General features: G+C 47.2%; 2 protein-coding genes across 4 annotated transcripts in view; one reads left to right on the top strand and one right to left on the bottom strand.

Annotated features, from left to right (window-relative positions):
- Positions 1 to 12,203, bottom strand: part of VPS37C (VPS37C subunit of ESCRT-I) — a 28,667-nt gene extending 16,464 nt beyond the window's left edge. Inside the window, exons 1-2 of one of the 3 annotated variants that reach the window (XM_060159045.1) lie at positions 11,932 to 11,958; positions 10,600 to 10,693 (exon numbers count right to left, since the gene is read on the bottom strand). The gene's annotated coding sequence lies outside the window, so the exon portion shown is untranslated. Of the gene's footprint in view, positions 1 to 10,599; positions 10,694 to 11,931 lie in introns of all 3 variants that reach the window. The other 2 variants (XM_060159044.1, XM_060159046.1) reach the window with 2 other exon arrangements.
- LOC132526124 (pregnancy-associated glycoprotein 2-like) overlaps positions 11,742 to 25,536 on the top strand; it is a 22,272-nt gene continuing 8,477 nt past the window's right edge. Inside the window, exons 1-3 of the mRNA XM_060159982.1 lie at positions 11,742 to 11,841; positions 12,255 to 12,334; positions 17,616 to 17,674. Of these exons, the coding sequence (XP_060015965.1) occupies positions 11,742 to 11,841; positions 12,255 to 12,334; positions 17,616 to 17,674 (239 nt within the window). The remainder of the gene's footprint in view (positions 11,842 to 12,254; positions 12,335 to 17,615; positions 17,675 to 25,536) is intronic.

Below are 25,536 nucleotides of genomic sequence, written 5' to 3'. Positions count from 1 at the left end.
AGAGGCGACTACACTACCCCTAGTGGATCCAGGCCAGAGCCGTGCCATTCCTCACCACTCCCCGAGGGGGAGGCTGCAGAATGTCCCGGTGGGGAGAGGATGCTGGCGAATGCTCACCTCAGGACAGCCCCCCAGATCTGACCTCAACAGGTGGAAAAGAAAGCAAGGTACTGACGGCTCTTGCTCAACAGGGATCTATCCCGGGACTGTTCAGCTCAACAACAAATAGTTTCAACTGATATCAGATCCTATGCAAGGATAAACTCAGAAAAAAAAAGAAAGTAAAGACTGAAAGCAAAACGCAGCATTTTCTAAGTGTGAGGGCGCTCAGATCAGAGATAAGGTGTACCAGTCCTAGAGATGCCTCGCAGTGCCCCTTGTCCCTTGCTTCTGCCTGAACAATTAGTGCCAGCTCTCTCCTGGCTGGCTGCAGAGTAGAAACACACAGAATTTGAGGACTGATGCCCTGGGTTTGCGTTTTGGCTCCTCAGCTTTTTAGCTGTGTGACCTTGATCAAGTCCCTTAACTTCAGGTTCCTCATCGGGAAAATGGGCACCATGATGATAATCCCACCTTGAGGATCGCGTGTGTGCCTGGGATGAGCAAACGGCCCTGAGAGAGCTCTGCAAGCTCCTGTGCCCTAAACAAGTATTAATTATTCTGCCTCCTGGAGGGCGGGCAATCCAATGATTAGAGGCGATTCCTGACACCCCTGGGGCTCAATATTGAGTCAAGCAAAATGACCGCTACCTCTGAACCATGACACAGAACTGTGACTGAGCCAGGCGCTTCCATTTTCCTGACTCCACCAGGAGCTAAAGCACTGGCTCCAATTACTCCCTTCCTCTCAGTTACCAGCCAACCTTTCCTTGCTGGCTACTTCAAGCCTGAAATCACACTGCAAGGAGAGTTGCAAAGGCCTTTGGTTTCTTGTAAGTTTCCCACGTCTCCCTATGGTAGCATAAGAAGCTGTTACCATAGCAACCTGCACAGTTCAATCTGCACATGTTATAGGGAACTGGCCCCATCCCACCCCTCTCGTCAGAAACACCTGTGGTTGCCTCAGAAACCTTTCTAAGCCTGCTGCGTAATGAGGAAATACGTGTTGACCTGATCTATTTTTCTTTTCCCAGGATGATTCCAGCCACGCGATCAAGTAACCAGGCCTTCAGTCACCTAACTTCCCACAGGAGTTGATAAAAGCAAACCAACCATCTTGCGCTTCTCACCTGGCCCAAAACACCGTCGAATTAACCTGCCCCAACAATCTGAAAAGTTGGTGTGTATGCTCCAGAAGGGAGACTTCTTTAGTTTTCATTCTTTCTAAGGAATTTCTGGGGTTGGGAGTCAGAGCTCCCTCCATAGCCCCCAATGCTGAACAGTTAAGACAGTGTGAAAAGCAGTGGAAAGAGTTCAGGGCTTGAGAGTCCAATATTCTGGATTCAAACCCCAGCTTGACCTTTTACTAGCTACATGACCTTGGGCAAGTTATTCAGCCTTCTAATTCTGCTTCTGATTGGTAGCATGGGACTATCTCTACCAACCTCATGGGCTGGTTATGAGGACTTAACAAGAAATAAACATGAAACCTTCTGGAGGTGCTAGGAAAACCACCAAGCAAGCGCTAGGTAGCATCAATTCATATATTCTCACACCTTTATAAAACTTATTGTTGTAAAATGCTGCCTGACAACCCTGCCAGGCACCCAGTTAGGCTCGTGGGGGAGGACTCTGAAAGAACAGGTCTCAGAGGGAAGCAGAGGGTGTAGCTTTCTGAAACGGGCTCCAGACCCATCTGAACAAAGGTCCACAAACATAAAGGGGGCCCACCTACAGAAGGGATGTACAATCTCTCAGGACAAGGTTTTTGGAAGGAAAGTATCATCTCTACATTGATATTTACATGAGCGAATCCTCCTTGCGTTCACTGAATAACTCCATCTGACACCTCTTTTCCCAGAGGCAGGCCCCCAAGTGAGAAGACCCAGGAATGATGAGCTGTTTACTGGGCCAAGTGCAGGGGGCACTCCCATCCAACTAGACTTTTTTCTCCTCAAACTAGACTCCCCTCCCAACCTCCACTTCCATCAGCATCCTCCAGCTTCTCACCCTAACTTCTAACTCTCCAGGCCATCTTCCTCACTCTGATGTCCACCACCAGGTTTCATCTAGTCATTGTTCCAATGTCTTTTAGGTGCATCCACCCCGGCCCTTCCACAAACTCCAAGTGGGTCTCCCCACCTCTAATATGCCAGGCACCTCTGGATTCATTTTTTTTAAAACACTGCTTCCACCTCCCTCCAACCTTCCCTGAAGCTAGCCATCTCTTCCCTCCTTCCCTCCCTCTCTTTTCTGCTTATCTCCCCCCACCCTGACCCTCCAGCTGGGAGCCATCTAAGCACAGCCTGCCATGCTGTCAGGACGTGCCGCCGCCATCCTCTTTTCCCACTTGCCTGGTGTGCCCACTCCTGTTGTTTTCCGAAACTTTTTCAAACCCCCAGCGCACGGAACAGATCACAGAGACCATGCTCTGGGCGAAGGGGCAGGGGGAGAGCCCTACTCTCCCAGCTCAGTCTTCCCCTTGACCTCAAGGGGGCCCCCGAGGCACCTTGCCAGAAGGCAGCTGGAAAAGCACTGCCCTAACCCCTCACCCCTGCTAATCCCAACACTCCCCGCCCCATACCCTGCCCAAGCCCCCCTCCTCCAGCAGTAATGCCTCACCAGCAGGGCAAAGGGGGAGGGAAGGAGGGCTCTGCGTAGTAAATGCTACGTGGACTCACAGAGCACAGGGCAGGACGAGTCTTTGGGAGACGAAGCAAGAAAGGGCAGAGGCAGCTTACTTAATCTCTCCATACGTCGGTCTCGTCAGTAACAGAGGACTTTTATGAGGATGAAATGAGTTAGTGCCCAGGAAGTCTAATGCCCGGCTCTCAGGCTGGGCTCAATAAAGGGTCATGATTCTCATCACATGGCTAAGCTCACACACTCAGCCCATTCCTACCTCTGCAACTCAAGCCCCTCCCACGTGGACACTAAGGAGAGAAAACTTAAGATTCCTCCAGAGACCACATCAGTCAACAGAGCGACGGAACTCAGATGGCTGGATATAACTCTGATCAACAGCATTCAGCTTCAATCAAGACGATGGCCAGGAAACAGGTCATCTAGCAAGCAGCCTGTTCCTGAAACTTCCTGACAGTAAAGCACAACCTGGCCACTTAGAGAAGCGTCCTCGTTGTCTGGTCCCTGGCTCTGACTTGAGAAGAAAACCATCCTCAGCTTCTTCCCACTGAACTTCCATCTGTTTCTCCTCCATCCCAACTGTTGAGGTGACTCAGAAGGGATCTCACACTGCAGCTGTCAGTCCTCCACCCCACCCCACACTTTCTAATCTGCAGATCAAGCTGACCACATAGGTTCAACCATCCTTAAGGAAGGATCAAGATTAAGGTCAAGCCAAAGACACACTCAGGACAAATAACAGGAGTCTGTACGGGGTCACTCAAGCGTGTCTGTTCAAAGTCCGAGATGATGAGACTCTATTTTCTCGCTGATCTGGGGCCATCCTAGGCTAGTATAAAGTGGGGCAGCTCCGGACCCTACCCCTGCCAGCGATGCCTGACCCTACGAACTTCTGGCTCCAGCAGAGGCAGGCAGGTGTGTTGGGGGCAACAGTGTAGCCACAGAAAAAGAGAAACCAGGCCTGAGCCTCCTCAGATCTACTCTGGACTCAGGCAGGAATCTATACAAAGGCTATCGTCAAACAGGCTAGAGGTGGCAATGCCGTACCAGCGGCCGCACTCAGCTCTGGACTCGTTTCCATCCTGGTGCAGAACGTCCACCACAAGCCAGCCTCCCCAGCAGCTGCCTGCCTGGTTCTAGCAGACTCAGCCCTCTCCAGCCCTCTTCCACATCCCCCAGTAACCTCCAGAGAACGCAGTCGATCAGAGCTCTTGCACCCTGCTGAAAACTTTTTTTAAAAAAACCCAGTGTTTGGGACTTCACTGGCGGTCCAGTGGTTAAGAATCCACCTTCCAATGCAGGGGACACGGGTCCAATTCCTGGTCGGGGAACTAAGATCCCACATGCCACTGGGCAACCAAGCCCACGCACCGCAACTGAGCTCACATGCCTCAACTACAGAGCCTATGTGCTCTGGAGCCCACGCACCACAACTAAAGAGGAGCCCGCGCGCCCCAACGAAGAGCCCATGCCGCAATGAAAGATCCTGCGTGCTGCAACTAAGACCTGGTGAAGCCAAAAAACAAAAACAAACAAAAACAAACAAAAACAAACCAGTGTTTAGGATCATGTTCAAAATCTTGTGCTCCTTGGCTTGGCCTACAAGGCCCTGCACCAGCAGACCCCGAGCCTCTCCTTCCAGCTAGACCTCCCTCCTCTCCCCCACAGGCTGCAGACTTCATCCTGACTCTCTGTTCTACCTATTCCCAGAACAACATGCTTCCAATCACCTGACAAGTATTCCACATCTATAAAGATCTATACAACAAGGATCCTGCCCTCTGGGAGTTCCCAGCTCTGCTGCCCTGCCTTTGCTCTTACAATTCCCTCTGCCTAAAATTTCTTTCCTATACCTTCTCTAATTTGAAAATGCCTGCTGATCCTTCACCATCAGCTCTCTGGGAAGCATTCCTTGCTCCTTCTCCCAAAGACTTCATCCTGCCCTCCCATTGTGCCCTGTAAGTACCACACAGCAATTGCTACCTAGGAATCAGCATGTTTCTCCAGCAAGACTGGGAGGTCCCCAAGGGCCCAGTGCACGTCTCACTCATGTCTGCATCCCAGCACCGAGGTCAATGCCTAGCACACACAAGGTGCTCAGCAAGTGCTGACTGCACGGGAACCTCCACTTTTTGGCAAACTTAGAGGAACAGGGACCAGATTTACTCTCCTGCCTCAAACAACTACAAACAAGAAAAGATAAATGAAACAACAGTTTTCAGACATTGGATATCTGGCAGCAGAGGATGGATTCCTGGGTGGGAGCGGGGAACGGGAGCAGGGAGCAAATGAGGTGAGCTCTACAATTGCCCCAACTTACTGTCTAGAGAGAGTTTTCAGGCCATGGCACAAGGAGGGGGTACCCAAGGCAGAGCCTGACAGTCTCCCCAAGTTGGGAAGAGAGAGTTGGGAAGAGAGAGTTGGGAATCTAGGGAGGCCAAGGTAGCCAGAGTTCACAGGGTCAAATACCAGAGAGGAGAGAGCTACACCGTGAACTCTGGAAATCTGCAGGGAGTCCCCCTCCAGTTTTCTTCTGAGTGTTTACAGTACTGGTCAGGATTAGAGGGAACAATCCTTGGGCCTCAAACTGAGCCAAGACTAATCTGTGTCCCCACTCACCAGAGTGGAAATACCTCCTAACTCACAGGACATCAGTAGAGCACTGAAAAGGGTAGTGCCTTGGTAGTGGGTAAAATTAACCCTGGTCTAAAGGCTGGTCTGGTCCCAGCTAACAAAGCTTAACAGTGAGGCATCAAAGGATCAAACTGTTTCCAAGTAACTTAACAGTGTCCCAAAACAATGCCAAGAATATTTATAAAAAGGCAAAAATATTCAGCACCCAACAGGGTAAAATTCGCAACATCTGACATCCAATCAAAAATTACCAGACATACGAAGAAGCAAGAAAATATGATCCATAATGAGGAAAAAAATCAATCAGTAAAACAAACTCAAAAATACAGATAAGAAAATTAGCAGACAAGGACACTAAAATGGTTACTACAACCATATTCCATATATTCAAGATGCTAAAGAAGATTGAGAATGTTGAGACATAGAAAATATAAAAAAGACCCAAATCAAACTTCTAGAAATGGAAACTACAAATGTCTGAGATAAAAAGTATACCAGATGGAAATAACCACAGATTAGACACTAAAGAAGAAAAGATCAGTGAACTTAAATACAGAGCAATAGAAACTATGCAAAACAAACCACAAATTTAAAAAAAAAAAAGATGGGGTAAAAATAAATTGAGAATCAGAGAGCTGTGGAGCAACTTTAAGCATCCTAAAATACATGTAACTGGAGTCCCCAAAGAAGAGAGAGAGAAGAGAATAGAGAAAATACCTGACAAATTACTAGCTGAAAAGTTTTCAAATTTGATGAAAGTTTTAAACCCACAGATCCAAAAACTCAATTAACCCAAGCACAAGAAATATGAAAACTACACCAGGGCACATCATAATTAAATTGTTTAAAACCAGTAATAAAAGAAAAGTAGCCATAAGGAAAAAAGACACATAAGAATAGAAGAAAAAATAAGAACAACAGCAGATTACTCATAGAACAATGTAAGACAGAAGACACTGGAACCACATCTTAGAATGCTGAAAGAAAAATAACTGACTTAGAATTCTATATTCAGGAAAAATATCTTTCAAAAACAAAGACAAAATAAAGACTTTCTCAGACATCCAAAAGCTAAAAGAATTCATTACCAACAGACCAGCAGAATAAGAAATGTTTTTTAAAAGTCCTCAATTCAGAAGGAATGTAAAACGAAGTGGAAATCTGGATCTACAGAGAGGAATAAAGAGCACTGGAAATGATAAACTGTAATATATATTAAAAAGTAAATATAAAAGAGCTTTTCCTTTCTTCTTAATCTCTTTACAAAATAATTCACTGTTTAAAGCAAAAACAGTAATAATGTATTGCAGGATTTATAACACACATAGAAGTGAAACGTGTGACAACAACAGCATAAAGGCCAGGAGGGAGGAAATGAGAGTATACTATTGTTAGTGTAAAGTGCTGTACAAGATCACTTGATGATAGACTGTGACAGGTTAAAGATGCATACTATGTGGGAGGGAGATGCAAGAGGGAAGAGATATGGGGATATATGTATACATATAGCAGATTCACTGTTATACAGCAGAAACTAACACACCATTGTAAAGCAATTATACTCCAATAAAGACGTTAAAAGAAAAAGAATTCCTCTCCTGCCTGAAGTGATCAAGAACAGCGGCCGATATTATATAACAAATAGATAATTTTAATTAAAAATGCTTTATTGCTAAAAAAATGCTAACCATCATCTGAGCCTTCAGTGAGTCATAATCTTTTGCAGTAGTAACATTAAAAATCACTGACCACAGATCACCATGACAAATATAATAAAAATGGAAAACTTTGAAATATTGCGAGAACTACCGAAATGTGACACAGAGACATGAAGTGAGTGAGCAAATGCTGTTGGAAAAGTGGTGCCAACAGATTTGTTTGATGTGGGATTGCCACAGACCTCCAATTTATTAAAAAAAAAAAACACAGTATCTGCAAAGCGCAATAAAGTGAAGCGCAATAAAGTGAAGAAAAAAAAAGATGTGCACTACAAATCTTAAAGCAACCACTCTTTTTCTTTTTCTTTTCTTTTTATTTATTTATTTTTTTTGGCTGCACCACACAGCTTGCCAGATCTTAGTTCCCCGTCCAGGGATTGAACCCGAGTCACAGCAGTGAAAGTGCCGAGTCTTAACCACTGGACCACCAGGGAATTCCCAAGCAACCACTTAAAAAAAAAAAAAAACCAGTTACAGTTACAGCTAATAAACTAACAAAGGAAATAAAATGGAATCATAAAAACAGCTCAGTCCCAGGGAGGTCAGGAAAAAAGGGACATGGGAAGAAAGAACATGGAACAGATTGAAAGCAAGATGATGAAGTTAAACCCAGCTAGAGTCGTTAACCCTTCAGATGCAAACCTGGGTAGGAGACGTAACCTGGGCCCCGGATGCAAGCAGACCTCCCCATACACTGCGCTCTAGAGCAGAGATGGAGCCCACCAGGGCCCAGCGCCCAGCATCCCATGTGCCTCAGATTCCAGGCCTGCCCCTCAGGCACTGCACCCCACCGAGGAACCTCTGACAGGATGTCTACCCAACAAGTAGACTCAGAGCACATCTTGGACTCAGAACACAGCTGTCAGAGGGAATTGCAAAGGAAACAGCCCAAGTGACACGCTCATGTTAAATTAAAACATATTACCTGGAGCAAGACGGTGGAGTAGAAGGACCTTGAGAGTTAAACCCAACTACACTAATAATCACATTAAATGTAAATGGTCTAAACATCCCAATTAAAAGGCAGAATTTTTAAGACTGGATTTCACAAAATGCAAAACTCATCTATATGCTGCCTACAAGAAACCCACTTTAAAAATAAAGACACAAATAGTCCAAAAGTAAATAGATGTAAAGAGATATACCGCACTAATTTTTTTTAAATCCCTATCAATTTAATTGTGGTAAACATACATAAAATTTACCATTTTAAACATTTTAAGTGTACAGTTTTGTGACATTAAATACTTTCACACTGTTGTACAACCATCTACCTCCAGAACTTTTTCATTATCCCAGACTGAAACTTTGTACCCATTAAACATTAACTTCCATTCCTCCCTTCCCCCAGCCTTGGGCAACCTTCACTCTTCCTGTCTCTATAAATTTAACTACTCTAGGAACCTTATATAAGAGGAATCATGCAATATTTATGCTTTTGTGACTGACTTGTTTCACTTAGCATTATTTCTTCAAGTTTCATCCATGTTGTTAAAAATTTCCTTCCTTTTTAAAGCTGAATAATATTCTATTGTATGCATGTATCACATTTTGTTTATCCATTCATCTGTCAGTGGACCCTTGGGTTGCTTCTACCTTTTGGTTATTGTGAATAATGCTGCCAGAAACATTGGTGCACAAATATATGTTTGAGTCTCTGCTTATACTTCTTTAAGGTATATACCCAGAATTGGAATTGCTAGATCATACGGTAATTCTATCTTTAATTTTTTGAGGAATTGCCATACTGTTTTCCACAGCAGCTGCACACTTTACATTCCCACCAGTAATATAAATAAGGGTTCCAATTTCTCCACATCTTTGCCAATACCTCTGGTATTTTTTGGGTTTTTTTAACAAGAGTTATTCTAATGGGTGTGAAGTGGTATTTCATTGTCATTTTGGCTCACATTTCCCTAATGACTAGTGATGTTGAGTATCTTCATGTGCTTACTGGCCATCTGTATACCTTCTTTGGAGAAATGTCTATTCAAGTCCTTTGCCCACTTTAATCAGGTTGTTTGTATTTTCACTGTTGTAGGAATTCTTCAAATATTCTGGATATCAATCCATTAGCACTAAATTTTTTTTAAGTTGGATTGGCTATATTAAAACAAGACAAAGTAGATTTCAGAGCAAAGAACACTATCAGGGATTAAAAGGGTCATTTCATGATAAAGGAGGCCAATTCATCAAAAGAACGTAACACCCCAAAATGTTTATGTATGGAACAGTAAATTAAAACGGCTCAAAGCATACAAAGTACATCCTCTGTTTACAAAGAAATTAAATTAGAAATCAGTGTTCACTGGACAGAGGAAGAATAAAGTAACAGCATAATGCTGACTTTGCCTCTTTCACTACTTCTAATTCTGCCCAGGAGGGAGCAGATAAATTAGCAGTACTTAACATGTCTTCAAGGCTAGGCATAACTGACCTGGGTTATCCGTTTGACTTCCATGGTTCAGTGTCCCCTCTCCTCCCCTGTCTGGCCCATCCTAAGCCCCAGGGACTCCACTTGTCAGCCCCAGCTAAATCACAATAAACAAAGCTGTTTGGTATTTGCTCAAGCCTTTGACATAAACCAGTGAAGGGGAGAGAAATGCAGTGGAGGAAACACCTGCTAAATAAACATGCCTTTAAAGCTCCCAAAAGCTCACAGACCTTTGCCTTTACAGAGATCCTCTGTCAAGGGGCAACTATCCAGGAATGAACTGGAACCTTCTGAAAACTCCAGACTCTGAGGAGAAACTAAAAGAATTTCCGAACAGAGATCCAATCGGATTAAAACAAGGTCTTTGCTGATCTGATTAGGTCAGTCTGGAAAAACCCTACTAGGACTGGCCAACAGTGTTCAAGAGATGATTCATACAGCTAGCTACCCCAATGCCCTTTTAACGGCAGATTAGCAAATTACACAGCAATAAGCAAAAAAATAACAAGAAGCCTTAGAAATAATTTCACTTCCAAGCTCAGCAAATCTACAAACTCCTTAAGGCACTGCTTCCCAAACTTGCCTTACAGTAAGAATCACCCAGTGCAAGTGTTAAAAATACAAACTCCTGGGCTTCCCTGGTGGCGCAATGGTTGGGAGTCCGCCTGCCGATGCAGGGGACGCGGGTTCGTGCCCCGGTCCGGGAGGATCTCACGTGCCGCGGAGCAGCTGGGCCCGTGGGCCATGGCCGCTGGGCCTGTGCGTCCGGAGCCTGTGCTCCGCGGCGGGAGAGGCCACAGCGGTGAGAGGCCCGCGTACCGAAAAAAAAAACAAACAAAAAAAACACAAACTCCTGGGTCTCTCTCCAGAATCTAAGCAAGAATATCCAGAGGTGAGGCTCTGTATCTCTAACAAGCATCACAGATGATTCTTAACATCCAGCAAATACATTAGCTTGGAAATAAGATTGATGGGTTAAAAATCCCAACTTGGCCATTTACTGGCTGTAGCACCCTACCTAACATCTCTACTATCCACTTACTTCATCTGCAAAATGGGCTCATCACCTACCTTGAGTGTTCCCAGAATCCAGTATGTTCACAAAGCCCCCAGAACACTGCCAATAGCACATGGCAGCCAAGCAAGAAATCAGAGCTTTTGCTACCTTAAAAACAAACAAACAAACAAACAACAACAAAACACAGCCATCAGAAGCTGCCCAGATGAAATCTACAAAGAAAAATTTCTACCTAACGGAAACTACAAAGGCACCAAGCCAGATTTCTCAGATATCTAGGAAAAAAGCTTTTCTGGACATTATGACTGCCAAGAACTCTCACTTCAGGGTCCAGTATTTCACTCCAAGTCCTCACTCCCATCCAGAACCAGAGTTCAGGCCTGTCCAGGGTCGCAGCTTTGGACAATAGCCAAAGAAAGTCTTTCCTTTCCAAATCCCTTGGTCACCACCACTTCCAGCTCTAGGGCTGCCAGTCACAGCCTGACAGTCAGGTGGCAGCATCTTGGGTACAGCAGTAGGAAATGGGACTCCTGGGTAAGAGGCAGGGAGCCAATGAAGAGGGTGGAAAAGGCCTGAGTCAGCAACAGTACTACTGGGATATTGCTGAAGTGAAGGGAAGTGAGTTTTTGAAGTTTCCAGAGCTAAGAGTGGACATTCTCCAGGGTGAGTGAGCCCAGACATTGTGTGGCTGAGAGAGCACTGACTAGTCTCAGGGACTGAAACCCTGAGGTGTGGAGTCAACTCTGCCAGTAACACACACACACACACACACACACACACCACTGCTCTCTAAATTCAGGAGGAACCAGGCACACACTGGAGATTCACAAACACCAATGACCTTTGTACCCAGCAGGCCCATAAATAGGGAGTGGTCAGTGATGCTGGGCAGCCCAAGTCCGGGTCCGGAATAAAGGATAAGAACAGAATCAAGACTGAAAAGCCACAACCTCACTGCCCTGGAGAAAGGGCATAGCCCTGAGAGCGTCCCTCACACCCCGTTCTGCCGCTGGACTCCCTCTGGCAAGTCAAACCCCATTCTTAGGCTTCTTTTCCCCGCCTATACAATGGGCAAACTGGCTCTAACGTCACCAAATGTGTGACCAGCAGGACGCTCAAGTAGGGGGTGGAGGGTGAAAGGTGGCGGTGAGGGGGTGGGGTGCTGGAGGCGCGACCTGCGCAGGGAGCTCGGGCGATGCCTCCCTCCTTCCCGCCCTCCCACTGCGAGGGGCAGGGGCGCCGGCCCTCCGCCGGAGTCACGCGCCCCTCGCGCCCAATCACCAGCCTCTGCCAAGGTGAGGCGGGCAGGCGGAGGCGCGCCGGGAGCAACTGCCAGCGCCGCCCCCATCCCCGTCCTTGCCCCTCCCCGGGCCCCTCTCACCTACCCCTGCCGCCGCAGTCGCCGCCACAGCTGTCGCGGGTTAAATCGGAGCCGGAGCCCACACTTCCGGAGTCCACGAGGCCCGCCCCCTCCCGCCGGATGTGACCCCCCCCTTCAACGTCCGGGCGCTGGGAGCTGGGGCCCACGCCACTCGTCCCGCAGCACGTTGTGCGGGCCGGGGGCCTCTGATTCACCCCGACACCGTCCTCCCGTCCCCGCCACACACACTCTAGCTGCCACCCGGGACCACACCCACGGGAAGGCCCACGAGATCCCTCTAGCTCATGGTGGACGCCCGCCCCCCGCAGGCCATTGCCCCGCCCCCAGAAGGGACACCGCCCATTGGGCGGAACCCAAGCCGTCCTGTGCGAGTGCGCCTGCGCAAGCGTCTGCTGATCCTCTGGAAGGCGGGAGAGGGTCACCTTTTTTAACAGAGCTCGGCCTTGTGGGGGTCTGCTCAAAGTGACCCAAAGGATATCCGAAAGGAAACAAATGGAATCTCAGCACCAAGGGACTCCCTACATGGTCTGAGCTCAGACTGCGGAACCCCCACGCCGGGACTGGAGTGATCACAGTCCTAAGTGTCCCCTGGCAAACAGCAGTGGCTGTCAGTCTGGAACTGACTGGTGGGCTCCTCAAAACAACACTTGAGTAGCTTCCCGAAAAGTAAGCCGTTTCCCGAGGCCCTAGGTTACATTTAGTCCATTCTGTACGGGTAGTGCTTTAAAAATAACAGATGGCCTTAAACATCCTCACTTGCGCAGAATCATGAGGGTGGCGCCTTGAAGCAAGGCCCTGATGCTAGCGCTCTCTTCTCTAGGCAGTTTGTACTGGACAACCAGGCCTAGAGATGAAGCCCATTCCCTGTTTGCCTCTCAGCAGCGTCCATAAATTGCAGCTTTGTAAAAATGGGACCCCAGAACGAGAGCTTCTTAGACCAAGGAAACCGTGCCACCCAAATTCAAAACCTTATTTGGATGTTGAATTAAGACCATCGTCTCTAGTAACAGAAACCCAACTCAAACAGCTTCTGCAAAATGAAAATTATTGGGTCACATAACAATAAAATCCACGGGTGGTGATAGTGCCAGGAACAGCAATATTCTAGGTCTCATTCTTCTTACTTGACTCTGTTCTTTATTCTTTGTGTTAACACTCTTTCAGTAGTCTCAAATTTCTATTTCAAATTCTAGAGAGAGTGGATCTGATTGGCTAAGATAATCACCGTTGCCCCTATTGGGCAGAGTTTACTCTTTCTTGCCTCTTCATAGGCTGCCAGGCCTGCTAAGAATTAACGGCCATTGGGTCAGGTGATCACCCTTCTCCAACGAGAGGTCACCTGTTAGACCACGGAAGGGATCAGTGGGGAAAGCAGTCTCAAGGTACTAACCCTTCTGAGACACCAATAACTCTTTTGAGGGATGCCATGGCTGGTTTTACAAACATTTCACTTTGAACATAATGTCAGAGTGGCTCCCATTGAGAGCAGCTGCCAGAAAGCTGGGCTGAAACTGTTTCTAGAGGATGGGGAGGGCCAGGGCAGATGACCTTAACCTTTTGTTATAAACCCTTTTGTGCTATATAATTTTTAATCCTGTATTTGTATTACTTTGTGGGTAAAAAATTAGAAGACCCTGCTGATGGATTAGCTTGAGTTTATATTCAGCAGTCCTTTCACTTACTGGTACTATGTTGGACCATGGAATGTGGGTACAATGGCTGGAGCTAGAGTAGTCATCTTGAACCATGAGGCAACCATGAGACGAGAGGCCATACCTGACCACACAACAAAATAGAAGGAGCTTGAGTCCTGACACCATGGAACCCCATGCCCCATGACACTGCTGGATGCCCACCTCTGGATTTGTATAGGAAAGGGAAATAAACCACCTTTGTAAGCCACTGTTGTTTTAGGTTTCCTATCACTCACATCCTTTAGGTCTTAGACTCCACTTTTGGAAAGCCTCTCTTGTACCCCCGAGACTGGGTAAGTGTCCGCCCTTGTATGTTCTTCAAACACCCAACATTTTTTTCCTTTCTTAGTATTTACTACATTTTTCTGTAATTGAACATTCACTCCCTCTAGATAGCAACTTCTATAAGGACAGGCAAAGACTATTTTATACACCTCTTTATGCAGATCCTAGAAACTCCTAAAACAATGACAATAATAACTTGTGAATGTGATAGACACAGTGATTCCACTGAGGGTGTTGAGAGGAAATGACAAACTGCTCTCTGAATCAACTGGGTCACTGCCAAGTCATCTTAGGGTGGGGCAGGGGGAGGGTGTTGCTGGCCCTTCTGAATAACTAAAGATAGAGAATTAGGGCAAAGGAGGGGGATGGGGGGAATGTGCCAGGAGATTCAAGTCATCTGAGGCAGGTGGCATTAGAAAAAGTTGCTTTTCCTACCTTGTTTCTTCCTATTTTCCACTTCTGGCTCTTTTCAGCTTCCCATGGCTCTAGCCCCACCCCCTTTGATCCTGGTCCCCTATCACTTGCACCTATGTCCCCATATACCATGCCTCGATTATACCCAATGTCATTCATAATTCAGAGTGGCCCTCATACATGCAATAAACGAGAGAGAGAGAAAGAGAAGGCAGCTCCTTACTCTCTTCTCTTGTTCATTCATTCCACATACATTCACTGAATACCTGTACTGCTAAGACCTGTGGATACAAAAGTAAACACACCATCTCCAGCATCAAGGAAGTTACATTCTTGGTTGGGATTTTAGAGGAAACAAGGGATCTCACTATTCCAAGACATCTCAGTCCTTCAGATGACCTTGATCAGGAACAAAAAATGTTAAAGTAGAAATGGTCATTGTGTTTCTACCCACTTCTAAAAAGTGTTTGTTTAGCTCCTCAGTACTGGATTTTGTTATGCTGGTGGACTGGATGGAGAAGTGATGTGAACAAAAGTAAGGATGGCAGACAGGTAGGTCAGAATGTGAGGTAACAAAAACAAGATATTTAAGAAGCTAAAATATTGAGAGAGATTTGGGAGCTGAGTTGGAAAAGCAGTTTTCGAAAGAAGTTTGGCCATGTGGTATGTATAACCCCCAATTCAGTCTTCAGGAGATCTCCAGTGAAGACTTTCTTTTTTTTTTTTTTTTTTGACTCACAAGTCAGATCCATCTGGCTGGCTTCTCACTCCTACTCCTTCCTCCTGGCTCCCACACTATGCCCAGTAGTTTGGCCTGATCAATCCAGAAAGGTTTTGTGTCTCTGAGGCAGAGGCTGGTAGCTGCTTACAGAATTAGCCATTTTTTGGTTTTCCTTAAGAGTCGAATGTATTTTGTTATATAGCAATGTGTCCAGTAGCTTAAAGACTGCACTTCCCAATCTCCTTTGCTGTTAGTCATGACTAGTGACTTTGTGATATTAGCAGATGTATAAGAGGGATTTCTTGGAAGTCTGCTTTAAAGGAGCTGATTCAGCTGGGAGATGAGTCTCTTTGACTTCCCCGCCTTCTTCTTAAACAGCTGTCTGGATTTCAGATGCGATGGCTGGAACCCCTGCAGTTGTGTTGGACCATGAAGTGACCTTGGAGGTGGAAACCAGTCAAGTTCTGGATGGCCCACCTCCAGATTTGTTTAAGTGGGAGAAAAAAAAAATCAAGTTTTATCTTGTTAAAGTTATGGTTCTTTTAGGTTTTTTGTAACGTGCATCCAAACTTAAACCTGATACTACTATGTGGTTACTCTGGTACAGTTTTATTATGATTATTTTGTTGGGTTTGATAAATGAATTTATATTTTAAATTTTTCTTTCCTTTATTATTTTATTAAATTTATGCATAAACCACACATACACCTAATCTTGTATAAATGGAGAATTGTGATTACAAACATGCTTTCTTATAGTTTTTGGACTTTTTTCTTTCTTTCTTTCTTGGCTTGGTTTTCCCACTAATTAACAGCCTAGTATATGTCCTCTCATATAATCTCATCCAAATCCGTATCTACAGACCAAAAGAGGAGCAGGGTGGGGAGAAGCAAAGAAGAACAAAATATAGGCACAAGAATGAAGGGTGGTGGCCATTGTTACTTATCATAAATATCCTGATCACACTGCCCCTGCCCTTCTATGTACCCACCACCCCCAGCTTTACCATGACCATGGAATTTACTTTGGCCAATGGAATGTGAGTAGAGGTGATATGTCACTTCCAAGTGGAAGCCTTTAAGAACCAGAGTCCAATTTGCCACACACTCCCTTCCCCTGCATCCAGAGGGAGCCTCCTTCTGCTTTCCTCCCCAAGAGACTGCGATGAGCAGGGTTCTCTGCCCACCCACCCGAGATGTGAGTGAGAAACAAACCTTAGTTATGTTGAGCCATTGAGATTTGGGGGTTTTATGTCTTCATAGTGTAACTCAGCTTATCTTCACTGAAATGGGAGGGTATAACAGGCACTCCTAATTGTCTCCTTCTTCATTTGGTAATTAAACCCCTAGTCTAGGGCCACCCAGCTAAAAAGTCCATTTACTAGCCTCTCTTTCGCCTAAAAGTGCCACTGTGACTTCATTGTAGCCAATGACAAATGAGCGGAAGTAATTTTATAACCTCTGGTTATGCTGTTTAAGGAAAGGGGCACATCCTGCTTCCCCTTCTCTGTCCTGCTAGCTGGAATGCAGACGTAATGACAGGAGTCGGAGCAGCCATATTAGACCAGAGGTGAACATCACATGTTGAAGATGGCAAAGCAACAGGAAAGAACCGGGTCCCCATCACTGTGGAGCTACCTGTACTATTATTACATGAAGGAGAAATGAAATTATATTTAAGACAGTGTTATTTAGACTTTGATTACAGCAGTTGAACCTGTAGCCTAACACCTATAACCTAATAACTAACCTGTGTGTTAGCCTTGTTTTGACAATTGGAGTCTGGTGGATAGAGACAAGATCTACTTACATGGACTTACAAGTGAGTCAAGTGAGATTCCTGCCCTCTGAAACACGTGGTCCAGTGTGGGTTTCAGAAAATCAAGCAAGGGCAAAGCCACATGGTAGGGACAGCTTCAAGATGCTCTAGAACAGTTGGGCGGAGAACCTATATCAGTCGGGGTCTCAGTGGGTTGCCTGAAGAAGGGACCATCTTAGGTCAGCCTCCCCAGGAGTAGCACATGATGCGAGGTTTCACGTACAAGTGATTTATTTCAAAGTTGCTCCCAGAGAAACCAGTGAGGGCGCAGAGGAGGCAAGAATAGGAAAAGGGATGAAACCAAGCCTGGATATGATTTCGTGCAAGTCTTGGAGAGGGAAGCTCCAGCCTGCTCCCCCAGCAAACTCTAGAATGTAAGTTGTGCCTTCAAAATTCCCTAACCCAAGGCTCTCCCACTCCCACAGGCCCCTACCTCTCAGCCTGCAACTAATGGCCACGCAGTGTCTAGCGGCCCTTGTATTAGATCCTCCAAAGACAAGTCAAAGGGGCCACTAGAAGCAAAAGCCCACCAAAGCTGGGGCAAACGCAATCTCAGATAACGTCAAGGTGCTCTGCACCCGCTCTGCCCTCTCCAGCATCACATCAGGAATCCCTCGAGGGGAAAGAGCCCCTTCTGGTCTCTAGAGGAAATCTTTACTTTTTTATTTCTTTAATTAATTAATTAATTTTATTTATTTTTGGCTGCGTTGGGTCTTCGTTGCTGCGTGCGGGCTTTTTCTAGTTGCAGTGAGCGGGGGCTACTCTTCGTTGCAGTGCGTGGGCTTCTCATTGCAGTGGCTTCTCTTGTTGTAGAGCACGGGCTCTAGGGCGCGCGGGCTGCAGTAGTTGTGGCATGTGGGCTCAGTAGTTGTGGCTCGTGGGCTCCAGAGCGCAGGCTCAGTAGTTGTGGCGCACGGGGTTAGTTGCTCCGCGGCATGTGGGATCTTCCCAGACCAGGGCTTGAACCCGTGTCCCCTGCATTGGCAGGCGGATTCTTTTTTTTGTTTGGTTTTTTTTTTTGGCAGGCGGATTCTTAACCACTGCGCCACCAGGGAAGCCTTTTCTTTTTCTTAAATTGAATTTTTATTTTATATTGGAGTATAGTTGAGTTACAATATTGTGTTAGTTTCAGATGTACAGCAAAGTGATTCAGTTATACATATACATGTACCCATTCTTTTTTAGATTCTTTTCCTGTATAGGTTATTACAGAATATTGAGTAGAGTTCCCTGTGCTATACAGTAGGTCATTGTTGATTATCTATTTTATATATAGTAGTGTGTATATGTTAATCCCAAACTCTCAATTTATCCCCCCACCCCCCCGCCACCACCTTTCCTCTTTGGTAACCATAAATTTGTTTTCGAAGACTGTGAATCTGTTTCTGTTTCAAGGAAACCATTTCTGATGAACCAGGGTGAGCCACCAGCTGGAGCAGTGGTGCATTTCACCCCAGTGGAGAGCATCTCACCGTGGCATTTAAATCCCTGCCCACCCCATCCAATCCCAACACACACACACACGCACAAGGTCTTTAAGAGCAAGATGCAGGAACTGGTGTGATCGTTGATAAAGCGCTTAGTCAAGACAGGCCAGGCTCCATCTCTAGTTTGGGTCCCCTTTCGTGTCACACCACAGCTGCCCCCCACTTTCATCCCCACTGACCTTGGCATCAGCTGTGATAAGCCTCCAGGAGGTCAGACAAAGCTCCCCAACCCCTCAGGCCAGCTAGATGTTGGAAGGAAAAAACGGCCTTTCCTCCAAGCAGCCTCCAGACCAGCTGGAGGTTAGACAGCCTCCGCCGGCTCCCACTCAGGCCTGGAGGCCCACAGAGCAGCCCATTCATCCCATAGCTGGACAGCCCCGCACAGTGATCCCACAGCCGGCAAGAGGCTGACTCACGACTCCAACTTGCCTGAGTTCCAATCCCTGTTTTGTCACTACATTCCTTGGCCTAGAGTGACTTTGGCCAAGTGCCTTCTGCTCTCTAGGCCTTGATTCCTCATCTGCAAAGCCAGAGATGGAACCAGATGTTCCAAATCATTACATGAAATCATTACATGACACTGAGGCAGATGCTAACTCCCGGACAAGCTCCCCACATAAAGCAGGTGTGACAGGTACGAATTTGAGTCCAAAATACATGCTTACCTTTGCCAACTAAAGATTGTCACTCGCCATCTGGCACTACAAGGATGGTGTCACTAGCCACTGAAGTCGCTGACCTTCAACACACCCTGGAAGGAGTTCAGGGTGGAGCTCAGGAATGAGGCGCTCTGTGCTCTGGGAAAATTGACAGAACAAGCCTTCAGATAAATATTTTTTTGGGAAAGATTTTATGAGCCCTATTTCTTGCATCTTCTCATGTCTAGAAAAGCACTAAAATCATTCACGGAGACACCTGCTCCTCGTGACAAGCAGCAAGTCTTTGCCAAAATGTGTGCTTGACTGCACGTACCCCCTTCACCAAAATCACGTATATTCTGACCTCCTCCCCCCACACGCCTCTTCGGCAAAATTCCTCAGAGCTCTCTGAGAGGCTGTCTCCCAGGCTGTAGCCCTCACTTTGCCCCCAATAAAACTTAACTCACAGCTCTCACATCGTGCTTTTTTTCTTCAGTCGACAACTTTATATAAAACTCATATAGCACTTACCATGAATCAAAGCACCCTACACATATTAACTCATTTGGTTCTGTTATTATCCCCTATTTAAATATGGGGAAAGTAAGGCACAGACAGAGTAAGTAACTTGTCAAGGTCACACAGCTAGTAGATGGCCAAGCTGGGGTTTAAACCCAGGCCATCGGGCTCCAGCACTGCATTCTTAAGTGCTATGTTCTGCTCATTTTCATTTTGTAAGCCATGTCATATACCTTTATCTTTAACTCAAGTTCAATTTTCTCTCCCCTCCAGGCCAGAGAGAACTTATATCCCACTCTTTTCACTCCTCCATAGAATCCTTTGAGATTTCCAGACTATTGTGGTGTCAGAAGAAAAAATGAAGGGGGGTGTGTTTGTGCAGGCACTGTGGTGTCACCATCAGATCCCCCAGCCGCAAGATGACACACCAGTGCCCTCTGTCTCTGGGCAGGTCACAGAGGTGCCCCTCCCAAGGCCTGGGCCGGAGCAAGGACCAGTCCTAGGGGATCACACCAGCTCCTCTGAAGGCCACGTGCTCAGTGATCAGACTATACAGTACCCACCGACCTCTGGTCAGAAGTTCTGCCCCATCCTGCAGACGTGACAGGAGGAGAACGAGCCTCAGGGTGGACCACCCCTCTTTCCCCAGAGAGAGCTTCCTCCTCCCTTCCATCCTGCTACTTACTCTTTCTGCCTATCTCCCCTTTTAACTTCATTTAACTTCGCCTTCCAAACACCAGCAGGGGTGGGAGCTTCCTTCAGTGTAGTTCTAGAACACCACAAAGCTTTTAACTACCACCCTCCTCCTGGCCTAGAGTATTACCTTTCCATTCCTTCTTTCCTGCCCTGTGAGAACAGGAAGGAAATTAACATTTCCAAACATCACACACACACACACACACACACACACACACACACACACACACACGCCTATCTCTGCAAGGTGCTTGGCAAACCGTTGGAATAACAATGGTAACTTAAAGACAGAAGTTGTTATCAAATTAAAGTTAAATCTGCCTTCTTCCCATTTACCCTTTGTCCTTGTTCTACTCTGAAAGTTCACCATAGAGTGAGTCTAGTCCTTTGTTTTCATGAAAAACTGAAGAGTCTTGAGGTGGTTCCTTATGCCCCCACCAAAGTCTTGACTCTCCAGCACAAACAACCCTCCAAAGTATCTATCTACGCTCCTTCTTCCCACCAAAATGGAGGGTTGGAAGCTAGCAGCCATGACCTTCACTCAGTGTCCAAATGCTCCCCCTACCCCACTTCTACAGCTTCTGGGGTTTTTTTTTTAATGTACTTCCTTCCTCTTAACGTCTTTCATCTCTTGTATCCTTCTGATGTTTTAGCCTCTCTTTCCTTTTTTCTCCTCCATTCTCCGCAGTCTAACATTTCACCCACCTACTCAAAGGTCCCCGTCGTCCACAGGATAAATCCCATGCTCTCGACAATGGTATTCAAGCCCCCACCCGACCCTGGGACCTGCTCTTTGTTCTCCTTTTCTGGGCATTATTAGTGCATTATTAGTGCCGGTGTCCAGATTTCCAAGTCTTTGTCCTAAACTCATGCTGGATTACACTTCCATACTCCCTCAAAATTCAGTGTGGCCATGTGGCTTGTTCACACCGGTGAAATGTAGGTAGCAGTGACACAGGTCACTCCTGGCAAATGCTTTGCTTATGTCAACTGAAAAAAAAAAAATGCACAGCCTAAAAGTTGAGAATTCTGTTTTATTTGGCAGACTTTCTGAGGACTTCACACCCAGGAGGCAGCCTCTCAGATGGCTCAGAGGGACCACTCTGGAGAGGTACAGGAGGAGCCAGGACATACAGGACTTTTTGCAACAAAAGCCAGGTAGTTGGAACATCAAAGGATTACTGTTAATGAAAGGAAGCCAAACATCTCAAGTTAAGGAATTTTGTGCTTTTTGATGTCCGGGAAGATGCAAGAGTCTGGACTCATTGAATTCATTCCTTTGATCTGCATCTTAGCTATCTAGGGCAAGTATGCTGTTTTTTCACCTCCTGAGTCCCCTCTAGGTGCACCACTGGGGGCTGGCTGCAGTAGCTGAGGGCTCTATGGTGGCAACCTATTTCCATCCTGAGTTCCCTCAAGACTCACCACTGGGGGCAGCTGGAATGTGATGGCTGGATGGCTGCAGCATCCTTTGTTTACTGATATGGCAGGCAACACTTTTCATTCGTGATAGTCAGCACATGAATTGGCACACGGCCTTCCTCCTGCCACAGCAAACAGTGACCTGGCAGACGGTGACGTCTCCATCGGTCTGCATCCCCGAGAGAAGATGTCTCCAATCAGAGCCCCAGACAACTTATGATGGACAGACAGAGAGAGTAAGAGAAAAAAGTTATTATTTTTAAACTGGGCATTGCTTGTTACTGCCCATATTGCCCAGACTAATATAATGTATCCCATAGGGCTAAGCTTGCCAGGTGACTGACAATCCCTGGAGTCCAGTACAATGCCAGTGCCGCCCTCTTTGATGGGCATTCCCTCCTCCCCACACTCACTCAGCAAAGTCCTTTTATCCATCGAGACACAGCTCAGTTGCCACCTCCACCAGGAAGCCTTCCTAACTTTCCACCCAAGGCAACATTAGGCATCCGCTTCCCAGGACGCCAGGAGCATGTCTCCGTTACAGCCTGGTCACATTTCTTTTCTGAAGTTTTGTTTCCTAAACCACAAGGCCCCTGCGAGCCCATTCAGAAAAAGCTGGCCCTCCAAGGGGACTGGCTCATGGCAAAAGATCACGAACTAGGCTTCAGGCTACCTTCCCCCTGGGCCCAGCACCTGTGCTCTCGGCACAGTCCACACGCTGTCCCTGCCCTCCAGGCTCCACCTACGCAGCGAGGATTTTCTGGATTTGGCTCAGAGCACTGTGAAGAAGGGTTCACTGAAAGAATGAATATTTCCCAGTAGATGAGATCCTTTCCCAGTTACCCCCTCCATCCCCAACACTCTCGTCTCCTCTGCATCGCTTCCTGGTCCCCCAAGCCCAGGACTAAAGAGCGGCTGGAATTTGCAGTCAGACAGACCTGGATTCAAATGTTGGCTCTACCACTCACAGGCCCTGTGTGCCCCAGGGAGATGCTTAACCGCTCTCAACCTCAGTTTCCTCATCTGTAAATTGGGGACACTATCAAGCTCTCAGGTGCCCACGTAAAGCACACGGGAAATGCAGTCAGTGTCTATGGGCTCCTCGAACGGATCAGGCTCTGTGCCTGGGAGAATGGAGTGGCCAGGGAAGGCCTCTCTGCGGGAGGGGGTGGTGGGGGGACATATGAAATGACACTAGATGTTGAGAAGGAGCCAGCCATGAAAAGAGCTGGGAGAAGAACATTCCAGATGGGGGAAATAGTCACTGCAAAGGCCCAAGGTAACCAAGCTTAATTAATGGTTACTTTTCCACCTTCAATCTTCCTTCACGGTTGGACCTAGGCCACAGGTCACCAACCATGACCTCATCACACACTTCACTTGTGAGTTACCAGCAGCAAGCCTTCTCCCTCCTCTCCAGAAGGGGAACCCCAGAGCTGTCGTGGGGCTGAGTCGGCTCTGGGCCTGTGGGCTGTGTAGACGAGACGGTTATCACCAGGGGCATCAGATGCCAGGGGTACCAGCAGTGACTCTGACCCCCTCCGTTTGCTCGTCCTCCTTGGTGGAATCCCCAGGGCACTGAGAGAGCCAAGAGGCAAGTAAACGCTCTTGTCTAGGCTTCCCCTGTGTGATCACGGTGTCCCCAGACCACACTGCTCTCTGGGCAAAATCTGTTTCCTCCATTCCTTCTCGAGAGGTGGCCACGGGGACCAGAATCAGCACCTGACCCTGAAGCCTGGTGGCTGGAACTCAACTCACAGTCAGTTGGTACCCAGGGATGCCTAGCCTCGCCCCGTGCATCTGTCCTTTTTCTCCAACCAGATCCATATAGCAAAGTCCGCATAGAACAGGAGTGGTTTCATCCCCTGTCAAGGCCTTCGAAGCTCCAAGGTCTTTCTGAGCAGCAAAGAGGGAACAAATCCCTTGAATCCGAGCTTGCCTGAGCACGCCCAGCCTCGCTCAGCCAGGTGTTCCCTGAAGAAAGAGTAAGACATGGCATCTAAGTTGCCAAAGGGCTGAGCAGAAAATGCTCCTCGCTGTGAACGCAGTTCAATGTTATCCAGTCTCACGAGGGTCTGTGTTGTGTGAACGAGAAACGGGAGCCCGAGGGCCGCTGAGCGGGGCGTGAGTTGGGCGTTATTTGTACGACTGCCTGCCGGTGCCACTCCAGCTGGGAGCGCCCCCACTCTGCCCGGCACCCAGCAGAGTCAGCTCCCAGCATTGCTTTCCTCCTGCTACCATGGCAGGTCTGGTGATAGAAGCGGAGCCAGACTTGAGGAAGCAGGGGAAAGGCCTTCCTCTCTGGCACCTGCAGACTTCTGAGAGCTTCCCAGCAGTGGATTGCAGCTGAGCTGTCTCTGATCTTTCCCTGCTCGGAGCTCTCCCAGCCTGAGAACCAGAGGCCCTGGGTCCCAACGATTCACTAACTTGCCTGCAGCCTTTGGGTAAGTCATACACCCCTGGCTTCAGTTTCCTCCTCTCTGGGATTGGGGAGACTGGACTTGCTCTAGAGCAGCTGTCCCAGACTGAAGGTCAATGCCAAGTAGTGGACGAGTGACTGAGAGGTGCCCATTTCTGAGGATGCTGAGGCCACAGCTGGTAGTCAGGGTTCCGTGATTGCCTGACGATGTCCGGCAATGCTGGACTCAGAACGGGGAGTGGCAGACCAGTTGGCACACAGCTGCTGTGAGCCGGAGGACCTTAGGGGCCAGGCCCACTGGAACATTCTGCCACTCAGGTTCTGTGGGATGAGAAGGTTGTAGACTTCAGTAGAAACCCAAGTTAGGCTGATGAATCGCCTCTCCTAAAGGAACTCTGGGTACAAGACATGCCAGGAAGGTTAGATAAATTAGACATTATTTTAAATGCTTTGCATGAGCTTCCGTTTTGCTGTCCAGCTTGTGATGATGCCAACAGCTAGAGTGTAATCAAAGGGCCCCTGGGTGTGGCTGTCCCTCTTCCCGGGGCTCACCAGCAGGGAGTATGGCTCTATCACCTCCATGTCCACAGCAGGAATTCCAGCAGGAAGATCGTGACCTCCAACAAGTTTTACCGGAAGACCCAGGTGGATCTGGACCTCTGCTAGGTACCATTCTTTTCTCAGTGCTTCTTCCTTCCTGGGTCCTAAGCAAGCTGTCTTCCTCTTGGTTACTTGGTTGTGAATCCCTCCTTCCTTCCCTTCCAAATAACCCCACAGCCTTGCTCCTTGCCTCCCTCCTTACCTAAGCCCTATCCTTCACCTGCAGATGGCAGCCCCCGCCCCGGGGAGGGAGATGACCAGTCCATTTTTTCTAAAAATGTCTTCATTCCTTCTACCTCCAGGTCCTGACCTGGCTCATCAAAGTGTCCAGATGGATGACCAAGCAGCCCAGAGTGTGGGGCAGGGGGCTGGCGATGGTCAGATCACACGAGAAGAGCTGGAGTAATGCGCAGGTGGGACTCCCACTGCTCAGCCAGTGGGGGCCTGTCCAAGTCTGCTTTTCTTGGGCCCCTCAGGGTATCACTAAAGACAGAAACTTCCAAATGGAAGTTTTTAAAACTTATTACAAAAAGATTTCAAACATAAAAATAAAAAAGAATAGTATCATGAACCCTGTGTTTCATCACCGGCATCAAGAATTACATTACTGTCTTAGTTGGCCCAGGCTGTCATGGACTGGAGGCTAGAAGTCCAGATCAAGGTGCCAGCCAACTGGGTTCCTGGTGAGGACCCTCTTCTTGGCTAGCAGACAGCTCTCTTCTTGCTGTGTCCTCACATGTGGTAGGGGAGGGGGAGGAAGAATGAGAGAGAGAAAGAGAGAGAGGAAGCTCTTCTTTTTTTTTTTTTTTTTACATCTTTATTGGAGTATAATTGCTTTACAATGGTGTGTTAGTTTCTGCTTTATAACAAAGTGAAAGTTATACATATACATATG

This window comes from Lagenorhynchus albirostris, chromosome 9 (genome assembly GCF_949774975.1).
Source record: "Lagenorhynchus albirostris chromosome 9, mLagAlb1.1, whole genome shotgun sequence".
In the NCBI taxonomy this organism is placed as follows: Eukaryota; Metazoa; Chordata; class Mammalia; order Artiodactyla; family Delphinidae; genus Lagenorhynchus; species Lagenorhynchus albirostris.
This window is presented reverse-complemented; position numbering and strand designations above follow the sequence as displayed.